This window comes from Protobothrops mucrosquamatus, unplaced genomic scaffold (genome assembly GCF_001527695.2).
Source record: "Protobothrops mucrosquamatus isolate PMUCROS unplaced genomic scaffold, P.Mucros_1.0 scaffold2228, whole genome shotgun sequence".
Classification (NCBI taxonomy): Eukaryota; Metazoa; Chordata; class Lepidosauria; order Squamata; family Viperidae; genus Protobothrops; species Protobothrops mucrosquamatus.
In genome coordinates this window covers 68,296-87,512 of record NW_015388318.1, presented here as the reverse complement: position 1 = coordinate 87,512, position 19,217 = coordinate 68,296, and the positions used below count along the sequence as shown (strand labels likewise).

General features: G+C 34.2%; 1 protein-coding gene across 1 annotated transcript in view; it reads left to right on the top strand.

The window, feature by feature from the left end:
- Positions 1 to 750: 750 nt before the first annotated feature.
- The window catches only part of CHD1 (chromodomain helicase DNA binding protein 1), a 57,492-nt gene continuing 39,025 nt past the window's right edge, over positions 751 to 19,217 (top strand). The window contains exons 1-7 of the mRNA XM_015824419.1: positions 751 to 830; positions 8,732 to 8,933; positions 10,998 to 11,102; positions 11,603 to 11,670; positions 12,920 to 13,069; positions 14,740 to 15,008; positions 17,091 to 17,316. Of these exons, the coding sequence (XP_015679905.1) occupies positions 778 to 830; positions 8,732 to 8,933; positions 10,998 to 11,102; positions 11,603 to 11,670; positions 12,920 to 13,069; positions 14,740 to 15,008; positions 17,091 to 17,316 (1,073 nt within the window). The 5' untranslated portion in view covers positions 751 to 777. The remainder of the gene's footprint in view (positions 831 to 8,731; positions 8,934 to 10,997; positions 11,103 to 11,602; positions 11,671 to 12,919; positions 13,070 to 14,739; positions 15,009 to 17,090; positions 17,317 to 19,217) is intronic.

Here is a 19,217-nt window from a genome sequence, read left to right as displayed (position 1 = left end):
TGCTGCAATCGTCATAAGTGTGAAAAATGGCCATTAGTCGACTTTGAATGGTCACTAAATGAATTGTTGTAAGTCAAAGTCTGCCTGTATAGTATGTTATCTTTTGTAGAAACTGATACAGGAAAAAAAGAATGCATTGTTCTCTTTCCTATGTCATAGTTATTTAAATCTAATTTTCAGCTACTGTAGAAATACTATAGAATTAGATTTTCAAAACAAGAAGCTAACCTATCTCTGAACAGTATTTATAGTACCTTTGTGGGTTTTATAGAAATTATTGAGGTAATGATTTTTTATATACAGCTTGTAATTGTAAGACACAGTGTATTTTATGTAACTCAACCTATGTTCATAGTATTGTGGGAACCCAGAAAACTGAGTTGAGCAAGATATGATTGTGTACATGACTTTATTGTCAGAGTGGGATTGGGTTATATGAATTAATTGATGGATTAAAATCCTATTGCTGAAAATTGTTGAAAACACTGAACTAATTTTGTCTTTTACATAAGTGATATTATAGGACTGTTACAGAATAGAAAGGAATGCATATTCAGTTTGTTAAATAATGCTACTACAATATCTACAGTGTTGATTATGTAAATATTTCAAATAGTTCTTTATTTTTTAAAGGTAACTTATGCAAGAATCATGAATTGCTGAACATAGTGAAATATCTGAAGCACAAAGAAGAGAGCCTTCTAAAAAGACATTTTATATCCTGGTTACAGGCCGGGATAACTTTTATTTATATTTTTATCTTGGTGAATATTTACAATGAATGGGCACAGTGATGAAGAAAGCACAAGGAACACTAGTGGAGAATCAAGGTATGCACTGGGATTCACTTTGATATAACCTTAATATTTTTGTATAACCTTTGAAAATTTATATACCGGTAGTTTTGGGATTTCAGACTTTATGTATAGTGTAATACTGATAAAACTATTTGAAATTACAATAAGACTGTCTTTATATCCCCTGTATATATACTCTGGATAGATTGTTTGTACATGCAAAATTTTCTATACATCTGGTTGTGCAAGGCTAAATAATCAATATGGGAGAGATTTTTGGTCCTGCCATATAAAGCTGTATCTATATCATGTCCTTTGTTTCTGACAGTATGTTCTGTTTCAGTAACCTTTCAGTAGTGTATATATTATAATCCTGATTAAGAATGAGAACAAATTGTATTTCACTCAAATATACAAGGAGCAAACAATAGTTGAATGCTAAGAGAGCTTTCAGCTATGACTATGGGCCTGGGCATTACATAAAAAAGATATCCAAACTATCCTACTTTTCATATTTCTTAAACAGATAGTAAGAAGTTCACAAATATATTGAAAATGCTTTAGTGTATATGAGACAAAAATACAAAAAACAAATGTGCATTGAAGCTGCAATTCTGTCTACGCTTACCTAGGAATAAAACCTATTAATTGAGAGGATTTACTGCTGAAAAAATTCTATAGAATTGCTAAGAGCCTATTTCAGGTACATGTTCAACTTTTTCTAATGAATTTATTACTTTTCAAAAATATACGCAAGAGAAATGTACAGAGGTCACCAACCTTTGTCAGTTGGCGGACCGGAAGAAAAGGGAGAGGGAAACATTTTACATTGCTTAAATAGAGTTGAGGTTATATAGTCTATATATCTGATAAAATATTTGTATATCTATTAAGTCTGGGTGTTTAATTGATTTGTCTCCGTTGCTTTGGTGGTTTAAACAGGAAAGGCCTTGTCAGAAGGTTGGCAGGAAATTGAATGAAGGCATTGCTTATGGCATCTGTGATTTCCCATCTGTCTATTATTTCTTACCTGCTAATTTCCATGAGGAAATTAGAAAAAAGTAAGCAGAGAAGGAAATTTTCAGTTTCTTGGCATAATCATCCCAAATATTGGCCCTAGTCTTCACATAATTATTTGTATTCCAGTATGAATGAATACAGGTAATTCTCGACTTACAACAGTTCATTTAGTGACCATCCAAAGTTACAATGACACTGAAAAAAGTGATTTATTACCGTTTTTCACCCGACTATTGTAGCATTTCCATAGTCACGTGATCAAAATTCAGATACTGGCAACTGTCATATTTATGAAGGTGTCCTGGGGTCATGCTACTTTCTGACAATTAATGCGGAAACCAGATTCATTTAACAACCATGTTACTAACTTAACAACTGAGGTGGTTCACTTAACAACTGTGATCATAAAATGGGGCAAAGTTCACTTAACTGTCTTGCTTAGCAACAGAAATTTTGGGTTCAATTGTGATCGTAGGTTAAGGGCTATAGGTACTCTAAATAGGAAACCAAACTAAAGTTGAGAATGATATAAGAGTCTTAAGGAAGGAGCTTTAGAGCAAAGTTGAACAAGAACTGATAGGAAGAAGGAGCAGGCATAAAGGCAAAGCTACCTGTTGCAAAATAATTGTGAAGAGCAATGTAAAATTAAGCTTGTCTGTTGCTCATCTACATTTTATGCATGTTTTTCCAGAAATATGTCACTTTATCTCAGTACCCATTTATGAAATAAGAACAGTAAATGATCTGGTAAATCTTACCAAACTGAGTGAGGGTGGGGCTCAGTTACGTAGATTTCAGCATTGGCCATACTGGCTAGGAGATTTTAAGGGATGATATTGAGCAGCATTTCTCAGCCTTGATAACTTTAGGATTACTAAAGTTATCAGGGGAATTCTGGGAGTTTGAATCCACACATCTCAAAGTTGCAAACATTGACAAATACTGTCTTAGAGGATATCCAGTTTGGGGAATATTAATCTAGGGTTGTTCTGAAGTAATAACTTGTATGTAATAATTTCTGAGCACTGGTATTTGATACAAATCTGTACAATAATGCTAATTGTCATGTTAGTGTTAATTCTGGCATACTAATTTATGAATTTGTTAAACATTTTTATCATTGCATACAAAAATTGCCATTGATTTGTGCATTTAATGAATTTTCAGCAGAATTGTATTTCATTCCAATGAAAAGAAGTGCAGCCTTTAATTGATTTATCAATAAGATCAGTTACTGATTGTTTTAGTAATTATTGAGTAAATGTTAAAAAAGATATATTTTCTTTAAAGGTGAATTTAATACTGTACATTTATTCTGGAATTAATTAACTAATTAAGATCCAGTTTGATGTAGTGGTTAAATTGCTGGCCTAGAAACCAGGAGACTACAAGTTCTATGCCTTCCTTAGGCATAAAAGCAGTGTGTGTGTGTGTGTGTGTGTGAGAGAGAGAGAGAGAGAGAGAAATTTAAAACTAAGAACAGTAATTTATTAATCTTAATAAATTAACATACCATAGTACCTTGAAACTAATATATTGTCTCTGATGAGCTTATTTAATATCCATTTGATTGAGCGGGTGTGCTTTTCTGTTTTAGAAATTTCATCTTGTTGGTATTCTTAATTTTGTAGATCTTATTAAGTCCAGATCATTTTAATTTAGATCTGTTACATATTTTCCCATACACAACTTCTCTTTTATTCATTCAGTTTATTCATTAATTCATGCTTTTTATCAGATATTTCTTATATTAAAAGGTAGATCCTTGAGTATAGAACTCCACTCTTGGCTTTAGTCAGTTAAGATTTTAAGTATTTTGGGGAAGATAAAAAGTAGAGACTGTTAGAAATCTTTCTTGTATCCATGCCAGATAGCATTTCTGCTAAGGACAATATTGGTCCAGTTTTAGCAGTTTGATCAGTATGCCACAAATGTAACCTAAGGAATGAATTTAAAACCATGATTAATCTGACTGCTTAAGAGTGAAAAAAAAAATACTGAAGAATAAAAAGATATTGAGAGGTTCTGAATGCAAACAGACTATGTAGCATTTTGTAGATTAGGAAAAGGACATAGAAGGAAAAATAGTGATAGAATATAATCTGAGTATGAAATCGCTGCAAGAATATGCATTTTAGTACCGCATGAAAAAGTACTAGAAAATTAATCTCCCAACATAATGTGAAATCAGTATAGAGAATGAGGAGGAAGAAAATGTTTGGAACACAATGAAATAATTATACTATAAAGGGACATACAAGCGGGTGGTGTTAAGTTAAATAAAAATATGAAAAGGATGCTTGAGGAATGATGGAGTGAAATAAGTTGTGGATGAAGAAAAAAATGTTTGATGGAAAAGCAACAAAAGAAAAATGTTGTGTATGTGTATGGGTCCTCAACTTAAGCAATAGTTTAGAGTTACAACCTACCTGGAAAAAGGGAGAATTATGATTCAGGTTCGATAATTGTCCCCTAGTCAGGTGACTGCATGTCAGGTGTTCATGTGACTGTGTTTTACAATGGTATTGCTGAAAGATGGATGTTACTTCCAGTTTTTGATAAAAACATGCCATGCTGAACAATAGATTTGCTTAATACTGCTGCAAAAGTCATAAAATGGGTCAGTCATGTGACCAATCTAATTTATGCCTATAATGGGCAGCTTCATTATGGTCGCGTATCAAGGACTACTTTGTACTCAAAAAGGGAATGATTAAATGAAAAGATATAGAGAAAATGGGAGCAATTTTGATGAAAATAATTTTGGGGGGGAAATCGGAGGAGAGGGCTAGATACATTTGCAGTTGTGTGAATGGAATGAAATGATTAGAATTAAATTTCAGTGATGGAATGCTGGAAGGAATATTTGAAAGATTTGTATAGGAATAAGTGATATACTGTACTCAACAGTGGAATTGATACAAATGCGATAATTGATGATGTCCATGGTTGAAAATAAAGTTATAAAATCAGTGAGAATATTGAAATAAGGTAAACCAGGTTGAAGTAGTGTAACTGAAGAAATATTAAAACATGATAAATTCTGACTATGCCTGATAATGGGAAGAATTCCATTTTATTCATTTTGTACAAAGGAAAAAAACAAGGGCAAATGCACAATATAGCATAAGAGTGTTAAGGAAGATCTTTAGCAAAATTCTGATCAAAAGAGCATCAGTTTGTGATCAGAACTCAGTTTCTGTCATGCATATGCTTAGAGAAGCCGCTAATATTTACATCTGTGAAATGACCCCTACAGAACCTTCTGCAGGGAGAAATAATAGGAAAGGATTTTTCTTAATTTAGGCATCTGTTTTGACTTTCCTGTATTTCTGGTTTGAATGCAAGCTTAAAATCTAATACGCTACAAAGAAATACTCCTTCATCTATTCTAAAATATGAATTGGGCCATTGAGTTCTCGTCCATTCATGTTTCTCACAAATAGAGGTATTCCTTTTGTAAAAAAACACCCACGAGTTTTCTATATGGGACCCTTAGATTAATTTGAAAGCTATGTTATATGCTCCATTTCAATCTTCACAAATTCTTAAACATTTTTATGGGAGGTAAAATAAACATTGCATATAGTCATGTAAATATAGACATTAGATATAACAATAATAATAATAGAGTTGGAAGGGACCTTGGAGGTCTTCTAGTCCAACCTCCTGCTCAGGCAGGAAACCCTATACTATTTCAGACAAATGGTTGTCCAGTCTCTTCTTAAAAATTTCCAGTTGGAGCATTCACAACTTCTGGAGGCAGGCTGTTCCACTGATTAATTGTTCTAAATGTCAGGATATTTCTCCTCAGTTCTAGGTTGCTTCTCTCTTTGATTAGTTTCCATCCATTGCTTCTTGTCCTGCCTTCAGGTGCTTTGGAGAAAAGGTTGACTCCCTCTTCTTTTTGGCAACCCCTGAGATATTGGAACACTGCTATCATGTCACCCTAGTCCAGGGGTAGGCAATCTTGGCTCTTTTATGACTCGTGGACTTCAACTCCCAGAATTCCTGAGCCAGCTTGCCTACCCCTGCCCTAGTCATTCTCTACATTAAACTAGACATACAGTACCCAATTCCAGCAACCATTCTTTATATGTTTTAGCCTTCAGTCTCCTAATCATCTTTGTTGCTCTTCTCTGTACTCTTTCTAGAGTCTCAACATCTTTTTTACATCATCATGACCAAAACTGGATGCAATATTCCTAGTGTGGCCTTACCAAGACATTGTAAAGTGGTATTAACACTTCACGTGATCTTGATTCTATCCCTCTGTTAATGCAGCCCAGCACTGTGTTGGCTTTTTTGGCAGCTGCAGCACACTGCTGGCTCATATTTAAGGATTGTCCACTAGGACTCCGAGATCCCTCTCACAGTTACTACTATTGAGCAAGGTACCACCTATACTGCACCTGTACATTTGGTTTTTCTTGCCTAAATGTAGAACCTTACTTTTTTCACCATTGGATTTCATTTTGTTAGATAGTGCCCAATGTTCAAGTCTGTCAAGATCCTTCTGTATCTTAAGCCTATCATCTGGAGTGTTGGCTATTCCTTCCAGTTTGGTGTCGTCTGCAAATTTGATGAGTTCCCCATCTATCCCCTCATCCAAATCTTTGATGAAGATGTCAAAGAGCACTGGGCCCATTTAGGTGGCAATGTTTTCTACATGGATTCAAGTGTGCATAATTCTTGTTTTTTCCTGAAAGAATCATGGTATATTGGCCCAGAGCATATAATCTCTGTCTTTGATAACAGATGCCCATTGGGTAAAAGAGCTATTTATTCGTCATTTATCATGTAGGCTTAACATTGCTGCTTCATCTAAATATCCTTTTGAACGACACGTTATTCATATCATATTCTCACTAGATTTCTTGTTTTCATGGAATTTTGGATGCCATCCTCCACCAATAGGAAAATATATATATCTTTAAGATATATTTTTTGCGATGGATAGAGGGCATCCTCTCAGTTGGGCAGTTTTAGGAGTGAAGGGGCTGAAAGGAGCTAAAGTTCTCTCATCTGTATCTTATTTTCTGGCTGTCATTGTCATTGTATACTTTGGAGTTATATGTTCTCAATAAGTCCAATAATATTTTCCTATCACAGCTTGCCATCTTGCCACAGCTTCACAAATGCAAGAAGAAGTGATGATTGGTATCTACATATCCTGTTTTCTCTTTGTAAAACCTAATTTGTGAAACAATAATATTCAAATAATTCACCGAAATGAAAGATATTTTAGATTAAACTTTTCTCATTTTTCTAGAAATAACCTGAAGACAACGGCATCTTGTTAATAATAATGTTATTTAGAAATAAATATACTATAATTTGCAATTACATATAATTAAATGTGCCTACTGTTATTATTTTTTGGTTGTGTATTTAATTCTTCTTTCAATCACTCTAAGCATTGTAATAATGTTTGAGCTGGAGCTGGATTTTAGGCTTTTGGAGACTGCAAGTTTCCATAAGTCTCACATTGTATACTTCTACTCTAGATATTTTAAATGTGGTTTTCAAATCACTGTATTTACCATGGCAACTGGCACTCATAAAAACAGAATTCTAAAAAAGTTTAAAATTGTTGATATTTTGGAGATCCTTGAAGATATATCTCTCCTCCCAGGCCTTCACAAAGTCCTGGCATAGGCAAATGCTGTTTGATGGTGTTAAAGATATCATCACAGGATGTAAACTGTTCCAGGAAAAGCTGTCTTTTGCAGTTGATTGATGGTGATTTTGTCAATGATGATGGTGTTCAAGTGGAGCTTCAGTTTTTGGGGTTTTTTTGGAATTGCACCCAAGGCAACTATTACTATTGGTACTATCTTTGCTTTCTTTGCCCCAATAGTTCTATTTCTATTTGCAACTCTTTTGTATTTTGCGATTTTCTCCAGTTCTTTCTCTTCTATTCTGACTCTTTGGGTTTTTCTATTATACAGTATGAGGGTGTGGGAGCCAAACACATTTCTACAAATGAATATTGAAATTAGATACTAATACTTTATTTTATAGCATTCTAACATCATCTTTAATGTTTGAAAATAATCATTTTTTATAAGTTCAGTAAAATAAGGAGCGTGATTATCACCAAGAGAAGTGCTTAGGGACATAGTGGGCTGCTCTTGAACATCATCTTGCTTATTTCTGCTTTATTATTTTTTCATGGATGGATGGATAGACAAATCTCCCATTTATATAAACGTACATTCTGTTGAATGTTATGAATATGTCTGTACTTTATATTGGAAACATGATAGGGAGTGCCTATTTGGAAAAGAATGTTTTAGTTGCTGTATTGTGAAAATTTCTTGGGACAGATTTTATCAAATGTGGCACAAATCAGTATAGCTAGCCAATTGCTTTTATTTATGTTTGTGTTAACAAAGTTGCATATAAGAAACTGAAATATAAAGCAGCCTATAAATAAGGTTCCCCAAATTACTGCCTTGCAAAAATATTTTAACCTCCCAATGATTACCATAAAAACAAGCTTCAGATGAAGGCTGACAGAGGATCACTGTGCTTCCATGTTAATTGTGGAGGAAGATAATTCTTTCATGACTAGCATGGAGGAAAAATTAAGCCAGTGTTCCCTTTGCTGCTATTAATATTACTAAGTTCAGAATGAAGTGCTCAGTTGCTTAGCAACATGATGCCTGAAATCATTCAGTGCTGTGTCTTCTCCATTTTCTAAGAACTATTCAAGCTTCTAATTTACTATTTGAATTGAGTGAAATGTTTTAATAGATTGACATAGATTTCATGGAAGTCCCAGTCTAAGATGTAATTCACTGAATATCTATATATACTATTTTAACTCTATTAGAGGAGCTTTAAAATTACAAATAAACATTTGTTTATTGCCTTTTCCTAGCTTTCTTAATTCTTATTTATAATTGCAGCCAATCAGATGATGATTCTGGGTCAGCATCTGGATCTGGATCTGGTTCAAGTTCTGGAAGCAGCAGCAATGGAAGTAGCAGCCGATCAGGAAGCAGTGATTCAGATTCTGGTTCAGAGTCTGGCAGTCAATCAGAATCAGAGTCTGACACATCCAAGGAAAAGAAAGTCCAAGCTAAACATCCAAAGGTTGATGGAGCTGAGGTAAAATGAATGAATTATTTATAATTGACACTATTTTAAATTGATACTGTATTAACTGAGCATATGAAACACAATTGGAAATGTAATACACTGCAATGCTGGAAAAAATAATTGATAAAAGCATTGCATAAGATGTATTTATTTATAGCTGCTCATTTTAAGTACATAATTCTAAGGGTAAACAATATATATAAAAACAATATAACAACCCAGAATCAATTAAAATAATACAGTATGAGAGGACAAAAACCTGGAATGTCCTGACTCTGTAGCATCTAGTGAAATGGGCATAAACTCTCAGAAATGGATAGTCCCACAAATAACTTGGGTATGCCAAATAGGCCTTTAAAGATAATAACCAGCAAATTGAATTGTACCCAGAAGCATACTGGGTAATATAGATTACCCCTTGGTGCTTTTTCCGGCAAACTTTGCAGCTTCCAAGTGTGCATGAGTTACTGCATTGTGTACTAGTTGAAGTTTCTGAAGCTTCTTCAAGAAAAAACCTTATGGTAAAATGCATTTCAGTAATGTAACCATGAAGTCATTAAGGTGTGATTGACAGTGAGCAGAGCAAAGGGTGCAATAGATCCACAAAAGAAATCTATATAGAATCTTTCCAGGAAGAGGTGGGTGTCCAGAAGGATTCCCAGATTGCACACCACTTCTGGGGGAATGTTATCTATTTAGTATTAAAGATGGCCTCAAGGTTTTATTTTAACTAGGGTTGAACTTGAATGAACTAGGGTTAACTTGTTCCCTTCCATGCAGTCTCAAACCTCAAATCAAGATGTTTTGATCACCTTAGTTGCTCTTCTCTGAATTTTTTTTTCCAAACTCTGAATATCTTTTTTGTGATATGGTGACCAAAATTGGCTGCAGTATTCCAGGTGTGGTCTTACTAGGGTTTTATTTATTTATTTTTTAATCAAGATTTTATTAGTTTTCTCTTACATACATATATTAATTTTTCAACCAAAGTGCTGTCTTGAGTATAACAATGCTAATACGTATTCAATTCCTAATCCTTTGTTCTTTCCTCTAGCCATTGATAAAATAGATCCCAAGTTTGATAATATTTTGTTTCTTTTTTGTCTTTCAATCTCATAGTTAATCTGTCCATCTCTGCGCATTCCAGTATTTTTCTGATTATTTCTTCCTCTGGTGGTAGTCCTTCATTTTTCTAATATTGCGCAAAGATTATTCTTGCTGCTGTAGTGACGTGTAAAATCAAATATAGGCTTTGTTTGTTAATTTTTTCTGGCATTATACCTAATAAGAAAAGTTCAGGTTTAAAGTCAATATGTTCTCCTAATATTTTTTCTAACCAACTTACTAGGGTTTTATAAAGCGGTACTAGTACTTTGCGTGATCTTGATTCTGTGCCTCTGTTTATACAACCCAGGATTGTATTAGCTTTTTTGGCTGCTGCTGCACACTGCTGGCTCATATTCAAGTGATCGTCCTCTAGGACTCCAGGGTCCCTCTCACAGTTACTGTTTTTAAGCCAGGTCTCACCCAATCTGTACTTGTACCTTTGATTTTTCCTGCCTAAATGTAAAACTTTGCTTTTCTCCACATTGAAACTCGTTTTGTTGGATAGGGCCCATTGTTCAAGTTTGTCGAGATCTTTTTGGATCCCGAGTTTGTCTTCTGGGGTGGTGGCTACTCCTGCCAGTTTGGTGTCATCTGCAAATTTGATGAGTTCCCCTTCAATTCCCTCATCTAAGTCATTGATGAAGATATTGAACAGTACCCAAAGCCCCAAAGCAGCCCATTCACTAGCCAGAAAGCATTGTTTATTGAAGATGGGGGAGAAATGGGCCCTCCACGTGGTAGGCATGTTTTTCCTTTATTATTTCTGTTAGGTTATTTTCACTGCAGGAATGATACTGCTACCTACATTCTAGCTATTTGCTGATTTACTTCATTGCCTAATGCTCTTTAGTAAAGTAAGAAATAATCTGGCTTCTATCTAACCAGAGAATTCATTAAGAAATAATATTAGCAACTGCTGCCATTATCTTACCATTCTGTAATGTTTTTACATGTATCCCACTTCAGTTTTGGAAATCAAATCCAAGCATTCTTGCTGTACAGAGATCTGCAATGCTCAGGAAACAGCAACAGCAGTCAAAAGCAGCATCCATAAATAGTGGATCAGAAGAGGTAAATAATCATGATTGAATTTCATTTTTTTAAATAATTCAGTAATTAAAGAAAAAATGGAACATTTCTCATTAAAGAAAAGTTACATTTCAGATTTATGACTAGAAGCTCTTTAGATAATAATTGTTTCCTTAACTTAGAATGGCATTGCATCTTTACAATTGCTTAGCAAATTTATTTTTTCATGATTCTAATGAATATGCTTTAATCATTGTATAAAAGTTAAACTCATTGACAGCACAATTTTTAGGGGCTTTGATACAGTTGCCTTTTAATGGAGCTTTATAGTTGGTTTTCTTTATTTCTGTTTGCAGCCTACAGTTCCTTGGGTAGTTGGAATAGCTATATATAAATTTGTCAGGCAGAATATACATTTAATGAATTATTATTATTATTATTATTATTATTATTATTATTATTATTATTATTATTATTATTATTATTATTATTATTAAATTAATAAGGTGATAATAACGTTCATACATATTTTTACTGTTTAGGAATCATCAAGTAGTGAGGATTCTGGAGATGACTCATCCAATGAAATCAAGAGGAAGAAACATAAAGAGTAGGAAATAAAAATTTTGCTTCATTAAACTTATTTCATTTACTCCATGCCTACTAGTGCAAGTTTATTTTCAGAGATATTTTGTTTATTATCCAAGGAATAATATTCTTATACTTCTTCATTGGTATATTTTCTATAATCACATCAGGATTTATATGGACTATAAATCCTCTAATATTAGAGAGAATTTCAGGCAACTACAGCAGAACACAAGTGTGACTGACTAGTTTATGTTCCTTTTCAGCAAGTTAAAGAGCAGTACAGTCCCTCCCACCTCTTGATTTTAAATCTAGAAAGTGTAGATTTTTCTTACCGCCATATTTAAGAGATGTTAAGAAATATTTGATGCATAATGCAATATGGAGGAGCTCTATCTCTCTCAGCTTGAGAACATAATAGGAGACTGGTGTAAGGGGCTTTAGTTTGCAGGTCCTTTAGTATAAGAAATACACTTGAAATTATATCAAAACTGCTTTATTTCAAAGTAATAGTAGAAAACAATGCAGGAATGAATTCACTGCTTCAGATTCAAATTCAGGACAAATGCTGTTACTAGTGATGCTTGCTGGAGATAGAAAAATATTTATTGTAGTTAATGTCTTGTATAAGCGTGACTCTTTAAAGAATTCATTACTATGAATAAGAGTTATAGACGAATACAGCTATTTTGTTAAGCAACCTGTCTTTTTTGGTTTTATTTTTTAAAAATCTACTGTATTTATTATCTTTAAAGTAGGACAAAGAAACTGTTTTTTCATTTTTATTTTTTCTGGGTTTTTCTTTTCCCACATCCACACACCACAATCTCAGAAATGTAAATTAACAACCCCTCTGTGGTATGTTATTATGTAAATGCCACTTTCCCCTATACTTAATATTGTTAATGTGGCAGTTATCATTGTAAGGAATTAGTAAATGCTTTATGTTAATGATTTAAATCATTCATGATTAAGTATTGTCATGTGAAAATATGAAAAGTTATATGAAGCTGAAATACCCACAAAAACATTTAATTGTTCATTTCAGTTTACTTAATTCAAAAATAATATATTTATATTTAAAACGTTTTGCATACTTTTCCTGTAAACCTTTTATAATAACTTTTCTACTAGTTCAATATTGCTCCAAAATACGGTGGATAGTAATATTCCTTTTGTGAAACTCAATACTAAAATGTTTTGGTTGTTACTTTTAGAACAGATTGAGAATATATAGTTAAATATTTTTTCTGTAATTTTAACCTGAATAGTGAAGATTGGCAAATGTCTGGATCAGGATCTGTTTCGGGAACGGCTTCAGATTCTGATATGGAAGAAAGCAGAGATAAAAGTAGTTGTGAAGAGAGTGAATCTGATTATGAACCAAAAAATAAAGTCAAAAGCAGGAAGCCTCCAAGTAGGTAGGTAATACCACTTTAGAAAGTAAAAGTTAATATTGAAGAATCCTTTGGGGTAAATGTTCACTCAGTAAATTATCTCTCTATATGCTAGGAAGCTGGATTTTGAAAAGAAACATTTAATTGATGGCCTAGATGAGCAAAGCTCTAATATCAAATGAAAATCTCAGTTTTCAGAAAACCAAAGTACAATCTTGGATTGATAACATCTTGAACAGAATATGGGCTCCAATAGAAATGAGTGCATGTTGCCACAAGTCTCCACTGAGTTTGATATCAACTGCATTAGTCAAATTGCCAACTGGTTGCCTCAAATGGATATCTCAGAGATTTTATGGATAGTTTAATCTGTGTTAGAGGGAATTACTTTTTGTGCTCATTGCTAAACTATAAGACAATGAGCTGTTACTTCATCCTCATTCATCTGTCATAAAAGGAGGCACAAATCTATTTCTTAGCAAACTGTTCCCTTAATTTTCACAATCTATTGTGTTTCCCCAAAAATAAGACCGGGTCTTTTTTTTTTTTTTTTTGCCTCCAAAAGAGGCACCAAGTCTTATTTCCAGGGGATGTCTGACTCACCTCCGGCACAGACAGCCCTGCCCAGCCAGTCCACTTTTTCTGGGCCTGAAGGAGCAGCTGCATTCTGCAGCTGCATTCTGACCTGTATTTTGCAGTCAGGCCTTTCCGGAAGGCGACTGCATCCAAGTACCGAGCTTTGGATTCAATCCATAGCTTGGTCTTCGGCTGCAGAGGTCTTGCAGAATCGAGTTATGGACTGAAACCATAGCTCGGTTCTTGACTGCACAGGCTTTCTGGAAAGGCCTGTGACTGAGAAATGCAGGCCTGGCTGCAAAAGACGCCGCAGAAGAAGTGGGCTGGCAAGGAGAGGCCTGACTGCAAGGTAAGTGGGTGCGTGGCGCGTAGGGCAGATCCACAACCCTACCACCACCCTAGTTTGATTTTTAAGTGTGTGCCTTGCCCCAAAACTATATTAGTCCCACCCCAAAAATCAATCTAGGGCTTATTTTTGGGGTAGGCCTTACTTTCAGGGAAACACGGTAGTAGCGCTATGAATTTAGGCTTTCGCTTATTGAACTTTTGGGCATGCAATTCTGATAATTTTCTAGATGCTACTGCTGAGTAGCCAGCCAAATCTGACATTTTCTTAATTTAATTTGCTTTTATACATTACAGTGTATTTTTTAAGTCAGGATAATATGTTTGGTTCCAAATGATAGTTGATATATTAATCTAACATTCCAGGGAGCACATGGAACATCATAGTTGAGTTTCCAGCTGCTTTTTTTCATAATAAATGCTATAGAGAAATCCAGGGTTTGGATCACTTTGATAAGTAGGTTGTCCATTATTCAGCATTCAAACTACATTTCTTATTTATTTCAATAGTGTACTATGTCCTGTTTGTGTGAAAATGAGTGGGCTGAAATTATTGTACAGGAAGAAAAAAAATTGTGAGCAGAAGCTAGAGCAGTGAAGTTGCTTGGTTTTAATACTTTACAGTTTTCAAGTTTTTATTCAAGAAATTTATAAAAAATCTCAGTATTTGTACAGCTCACAGTTTTCTAAGAATACTCATAAGTCATTTTTTCCAGGCATTGACTAGAGAATATTTTGAAAGACTATTTTTCTATTATTATTTATTATTTAAGAATAAAACAAAAAAGTGGAAAGAAAACTGCAGTGCAGAAAAAAAGACAACTTGACTCATCATCATCATCATCAGATGATGATGATGATTATGATAAAAGAGGTTCTCGCCGCCAGGCAACAGTAAATGTTAGTTATAAAGAAGCTGAAGAAGCAAAGACAGATTCAGATGATCTCCTCGAAGTCTGTGGAGAAGATGTTCCACAGCCTGAAGAAGATGAATTTGAAACAATTGAAAAATTTATGGATAGTCGTGTTGGACGAAAAGGAGGTAATCTTTAATTTACACTAATAAAATATATTCATAATTGTTATAGTTTTGTTTTGATTTTATTGCAGTGTACATTGAATGGCTATAGGGTATCTCGGGGCCATATGGCTTGAGGTATCTTAAAATAACATTAAATACATATTTTTCTATGTAAAATAACTGAAAAAACATTGATTTAAAAGGTTTCATGGTTTACTAATTTTATTGATAAAAAGGACTTATTTTCTTTAGCACTTAAACATTATTTGTATACTACATGGTATAGAGGTAGTCATCAACTTTCAACTGTTCATTTAGTGACCTTCAAAGTTACAATGGCACTGAAAAGAAGAGACTTATTATTGTTTTTCACACTTAGGATCATTGCAGCATCCCCGTGGTCATATGATCAAAACTTTGACACTTGGCAACTGGCATGTATTTATGACAGTTACAGTATCCCAGGGGTCATGTGATCACCTTTTGCAACTTTCTGACAAGCAAAGTCAATGGGGAAGCTAGATTCACTTAACAATTGGGTTACTAACTTACAACTGCAGTGACTCACATAACAACTGTGGCAAGAAAGAGCATAAAATCGGGCAAAACTCACTTAACTGTCTTGCTTAGCAATGAAAATTTTGGGTTCAATTGTATTGTAAGTCAAGGACTATCTGTACTCTTCTGTTGAGGAATGATACTATTGAATATGTGGATTGAATAATCAATTACTAGTGATTAGGATAACATTAAACAACTAAAGCATTTGTACCTATGGGTGTGTCTGTCAGTCTATCTATCTTTCCAAGGAAAACTTGGTTAAAATAAGCAGTCTTGGAGTGGGGCATCTAAAACACAACTAAGCTGCTCCCTATTAAATGCCAAGCATGAGAAGGTGAGAATCTCCATTGAGATCTTCTGAGAGATAACAGAGATACAGCAGATGGCAATTAACCATTTGGAGCACAATGTACCTCTAATTGCAGATAGTCCTTATTTACCTATCACCATTGAAAGCAGCAGCTCTGTTGTTAAGTGAAGCAGTTGCTAAGTGGGGAATCTCATGACGGTAACTGCTTTCCTTTTCTCTCCACTCTCCCATCCTTTGGAATGGTCAGCAAGAAGGGATTTTTTTCCTTTTACATTTATTGGAGAGAAAGGGATTACCAGAGAATAAGAAGGCACACACAACAGCTATGCATACAGACTAGTGTATTCCTCATTGTATCTACTTATTCATTTGTGATCTCTTCCTCTCTACTCTTTCCATTTGTATGGGGGGGGGGAGGAAGAAAAAAACAAGTCAGGTACAGAGGAGATATTATTACTTGTCTCCTCCCCCCTTGTTTAAGCATTTTCTCCCCTGCAAGGAAAAAAGGAAAAAATCAAATGATTTATAAAAAATCTCTCCTGTGTGGCTGACCGGCTTTTTTCTTCCCCCTCCCCCTCCTTGCAGAGTGGAGAGATTTGAGAAGGGATCACAAGCAAGTAAGCAAGCATGCAATGGGGAATACAATGGGCAGTTTGAGTAGTGTGCTTGCAGCTCTCGGCCGGAGCCTACTCATCGCTGCTGCCTTTCAGTGTGTATTTTTTGTTGTGTGCCTGTTTACTTTCTTGTTACCGTTTACTCTGCAATTTCTCAATTCTGCAAGGATTGGAGAAAAATAATAGGCAGGCACAGATATTGTGTATTAACTATAAATGGTAATCATGTGACTCTGACATTGCAAAGGGTGTAAACCTGAGCATTGGTCATAAAATTATTTTTTCATCAGTAGTATAACTTTGAACAGTTGCTGAACAAGACAGTCAGTAAGCGAGTTTTACCTGTATGCTAATGATTGCCCATCATGAAGAGGAAACTTCAGCTAATCAGCATCTCTAGTCCAAGTTCCTGAATCTAATTTGGTATCTTATAGTAATCACTATAGTTTGTTTTAGATTGATTGAAATTACATTAGTCAATTCTTTGGTAGAATAATATTATTTTTGTGAAACTTTTAATTTGACACTGCATCATATTATCACATTAAATCCATCTGATATTTTATATTCTATCTAATAATTGTACAGTTTTTTTAAAACTATGGCTATTTTTCTCAGCAACTGGTGCTACAACCACTATCTATGCAGTTGAAGCTGATGGAGATCCAAATGCAGGACATGATAAATCAAAAGAATCTGGTGATATGCAGTATTTGATTAAATGGAAAGGTTGGTCCCATATTCATAATACCTGGGAAACTGAAGAAACTCTAAAGCAGCAGAATGTTAGAGGAATGAAGAAACTGGACAACTATAAGAAAAAGGATCAGGAAACTAAGCGTTGGTGAGTGTTTGCAAATTATCATAATATATTTTTAACATAATATTTGTATGTTATATAAGGCAAATGTAATTAAATAATTTACATTTTCAAATTCAAGGTATGTCAGTACTCTTGATCACCAAATTCAGGGTATCTTCATTGGTTTAGCAGAAGAATGAATAGATTTTATTTGAATGTAAAAATTTTAATGATACAAGTAGTCCTTGACTTGCAACCCCAGTTGAAACCAGATTTTTGTTGCTAAGCAAGGCAGTTGTTAAATGAGTTGCACCTGAATTTATAACTTTTTTTGCCAGTGTTGTCAAGTGAATTACACAGTCATTAAGTGAATCAATGGTTTCCCCACTGATTTTGTGTTTTGGTAGCTGACTAGGACAGTGTAAACAGTGATTATATGGCCATGGACACTGCAACTGTCATAAATGCATGCTGATTGCCAATTTTTTATCATGTGACTATAAGGATGCTGTGACGATCATAAGCATGAGGACCAGTCATAAGACATTTTGTCAGTGCCATTGTAACTTCGAACAGTTGCTAAATAAATGGTTGTAAGTCAAGGAATCCCTGTAAATCCACATAAAATTAAACTATAGAGGGATACAGCTTTTCCATATTTTAAAAAATATTAGATGAAAATAAATATCCTCATCTTTGCTAAACAATTAGGAAGATGTTATTATTCTAAAAAGCTATCTAATTTTTGTCTTTAAATCAATGTGATTTAAAGTAGAATCTATTAAGACAATTCTACTGAAGTTATGAACATATAGGGTTGCACAGTATACCTCCTGCCATAATCTGCATTAGGAAATAATAAGAGAATAATTCTTTACATTGATTCATGTTGCACAAAATGTGTAAAAATTAATATTGAAAATTTTATACTTAGAAATATACAGCTGAAATATTAGCTGTGCAATATTATTAGAAAATACATTGTTGATTTTTTTAGCAATAGTAAATATTACTACTTTATTACTATTTACTAAACTTGGTTGGCTAAGTTATAATATGTTGGTGAAAAGATTCATTTTATAAAAATGAGATGACTTCAGTCTATAGCAAGATGGTGTCTTGTTTTTAACTGTATGAAAAAAGGATATTCAATATAACTTAGTTCTGGCTCAGTTATGTATAGTCATTAAAATGTGATTAAGATTCCAATTATGGGTGTACATGAAATAGACAATCTTTTTTAAAAACAAAAAAGAAAGTCCAGTTGCCTCATGAAAAAGCACCTTTAGGATGACTGAAAATCTCCATAGATTTTTTAAAAACACTGAAAGCAAATCATGGATTCCAGAAATTCTGCTTGAAGCATTGTTGGGTCAGCCTGAATTCAGCAGAAACAAAACCCCAGACATTTTATTGTTTCAGGAGTTTTTAGATTTTTTTTAATCCCACCTTCATTAGTTTTATAAATAACTCAGGGTGGTGAATACTCCTTCCTTCTCCTATTTACTCTAGAACAACAACAACTCTGTGAGAGGAGTTGGGCTGAGAGAGTGACTGGTCCAAAGTCATCCAGCCAACTTTCATTCCTGAGATTGGACTAGAACTCACAGGTTCCTGGTTTATATCCTGGTGCCATAATCACTCAACTAAACTGGTATAAACCAAAAAGTTTTAAGTGAAACAAAATCCAGAGGGATTCTGGAATTATTTTATAGGGCGAGTAAGTCAAGATTTGTGCATGTCACCCCATCTTCTTCCAAGTGGCCTTTGTGCCAACTTCCCAGCACTCACTTTCCCCTTTTAGCCACTGTCAATCCATATCTGACAAGTCTGACCACCCATTTTCCCAGAACTTTGCCTCTTTCTTTTCCCCTTCCCCAATTTAACCACCAATCCCAGTGTATTAGCCTGTGTGCATATTTTTAATTATGAAACTGACTACG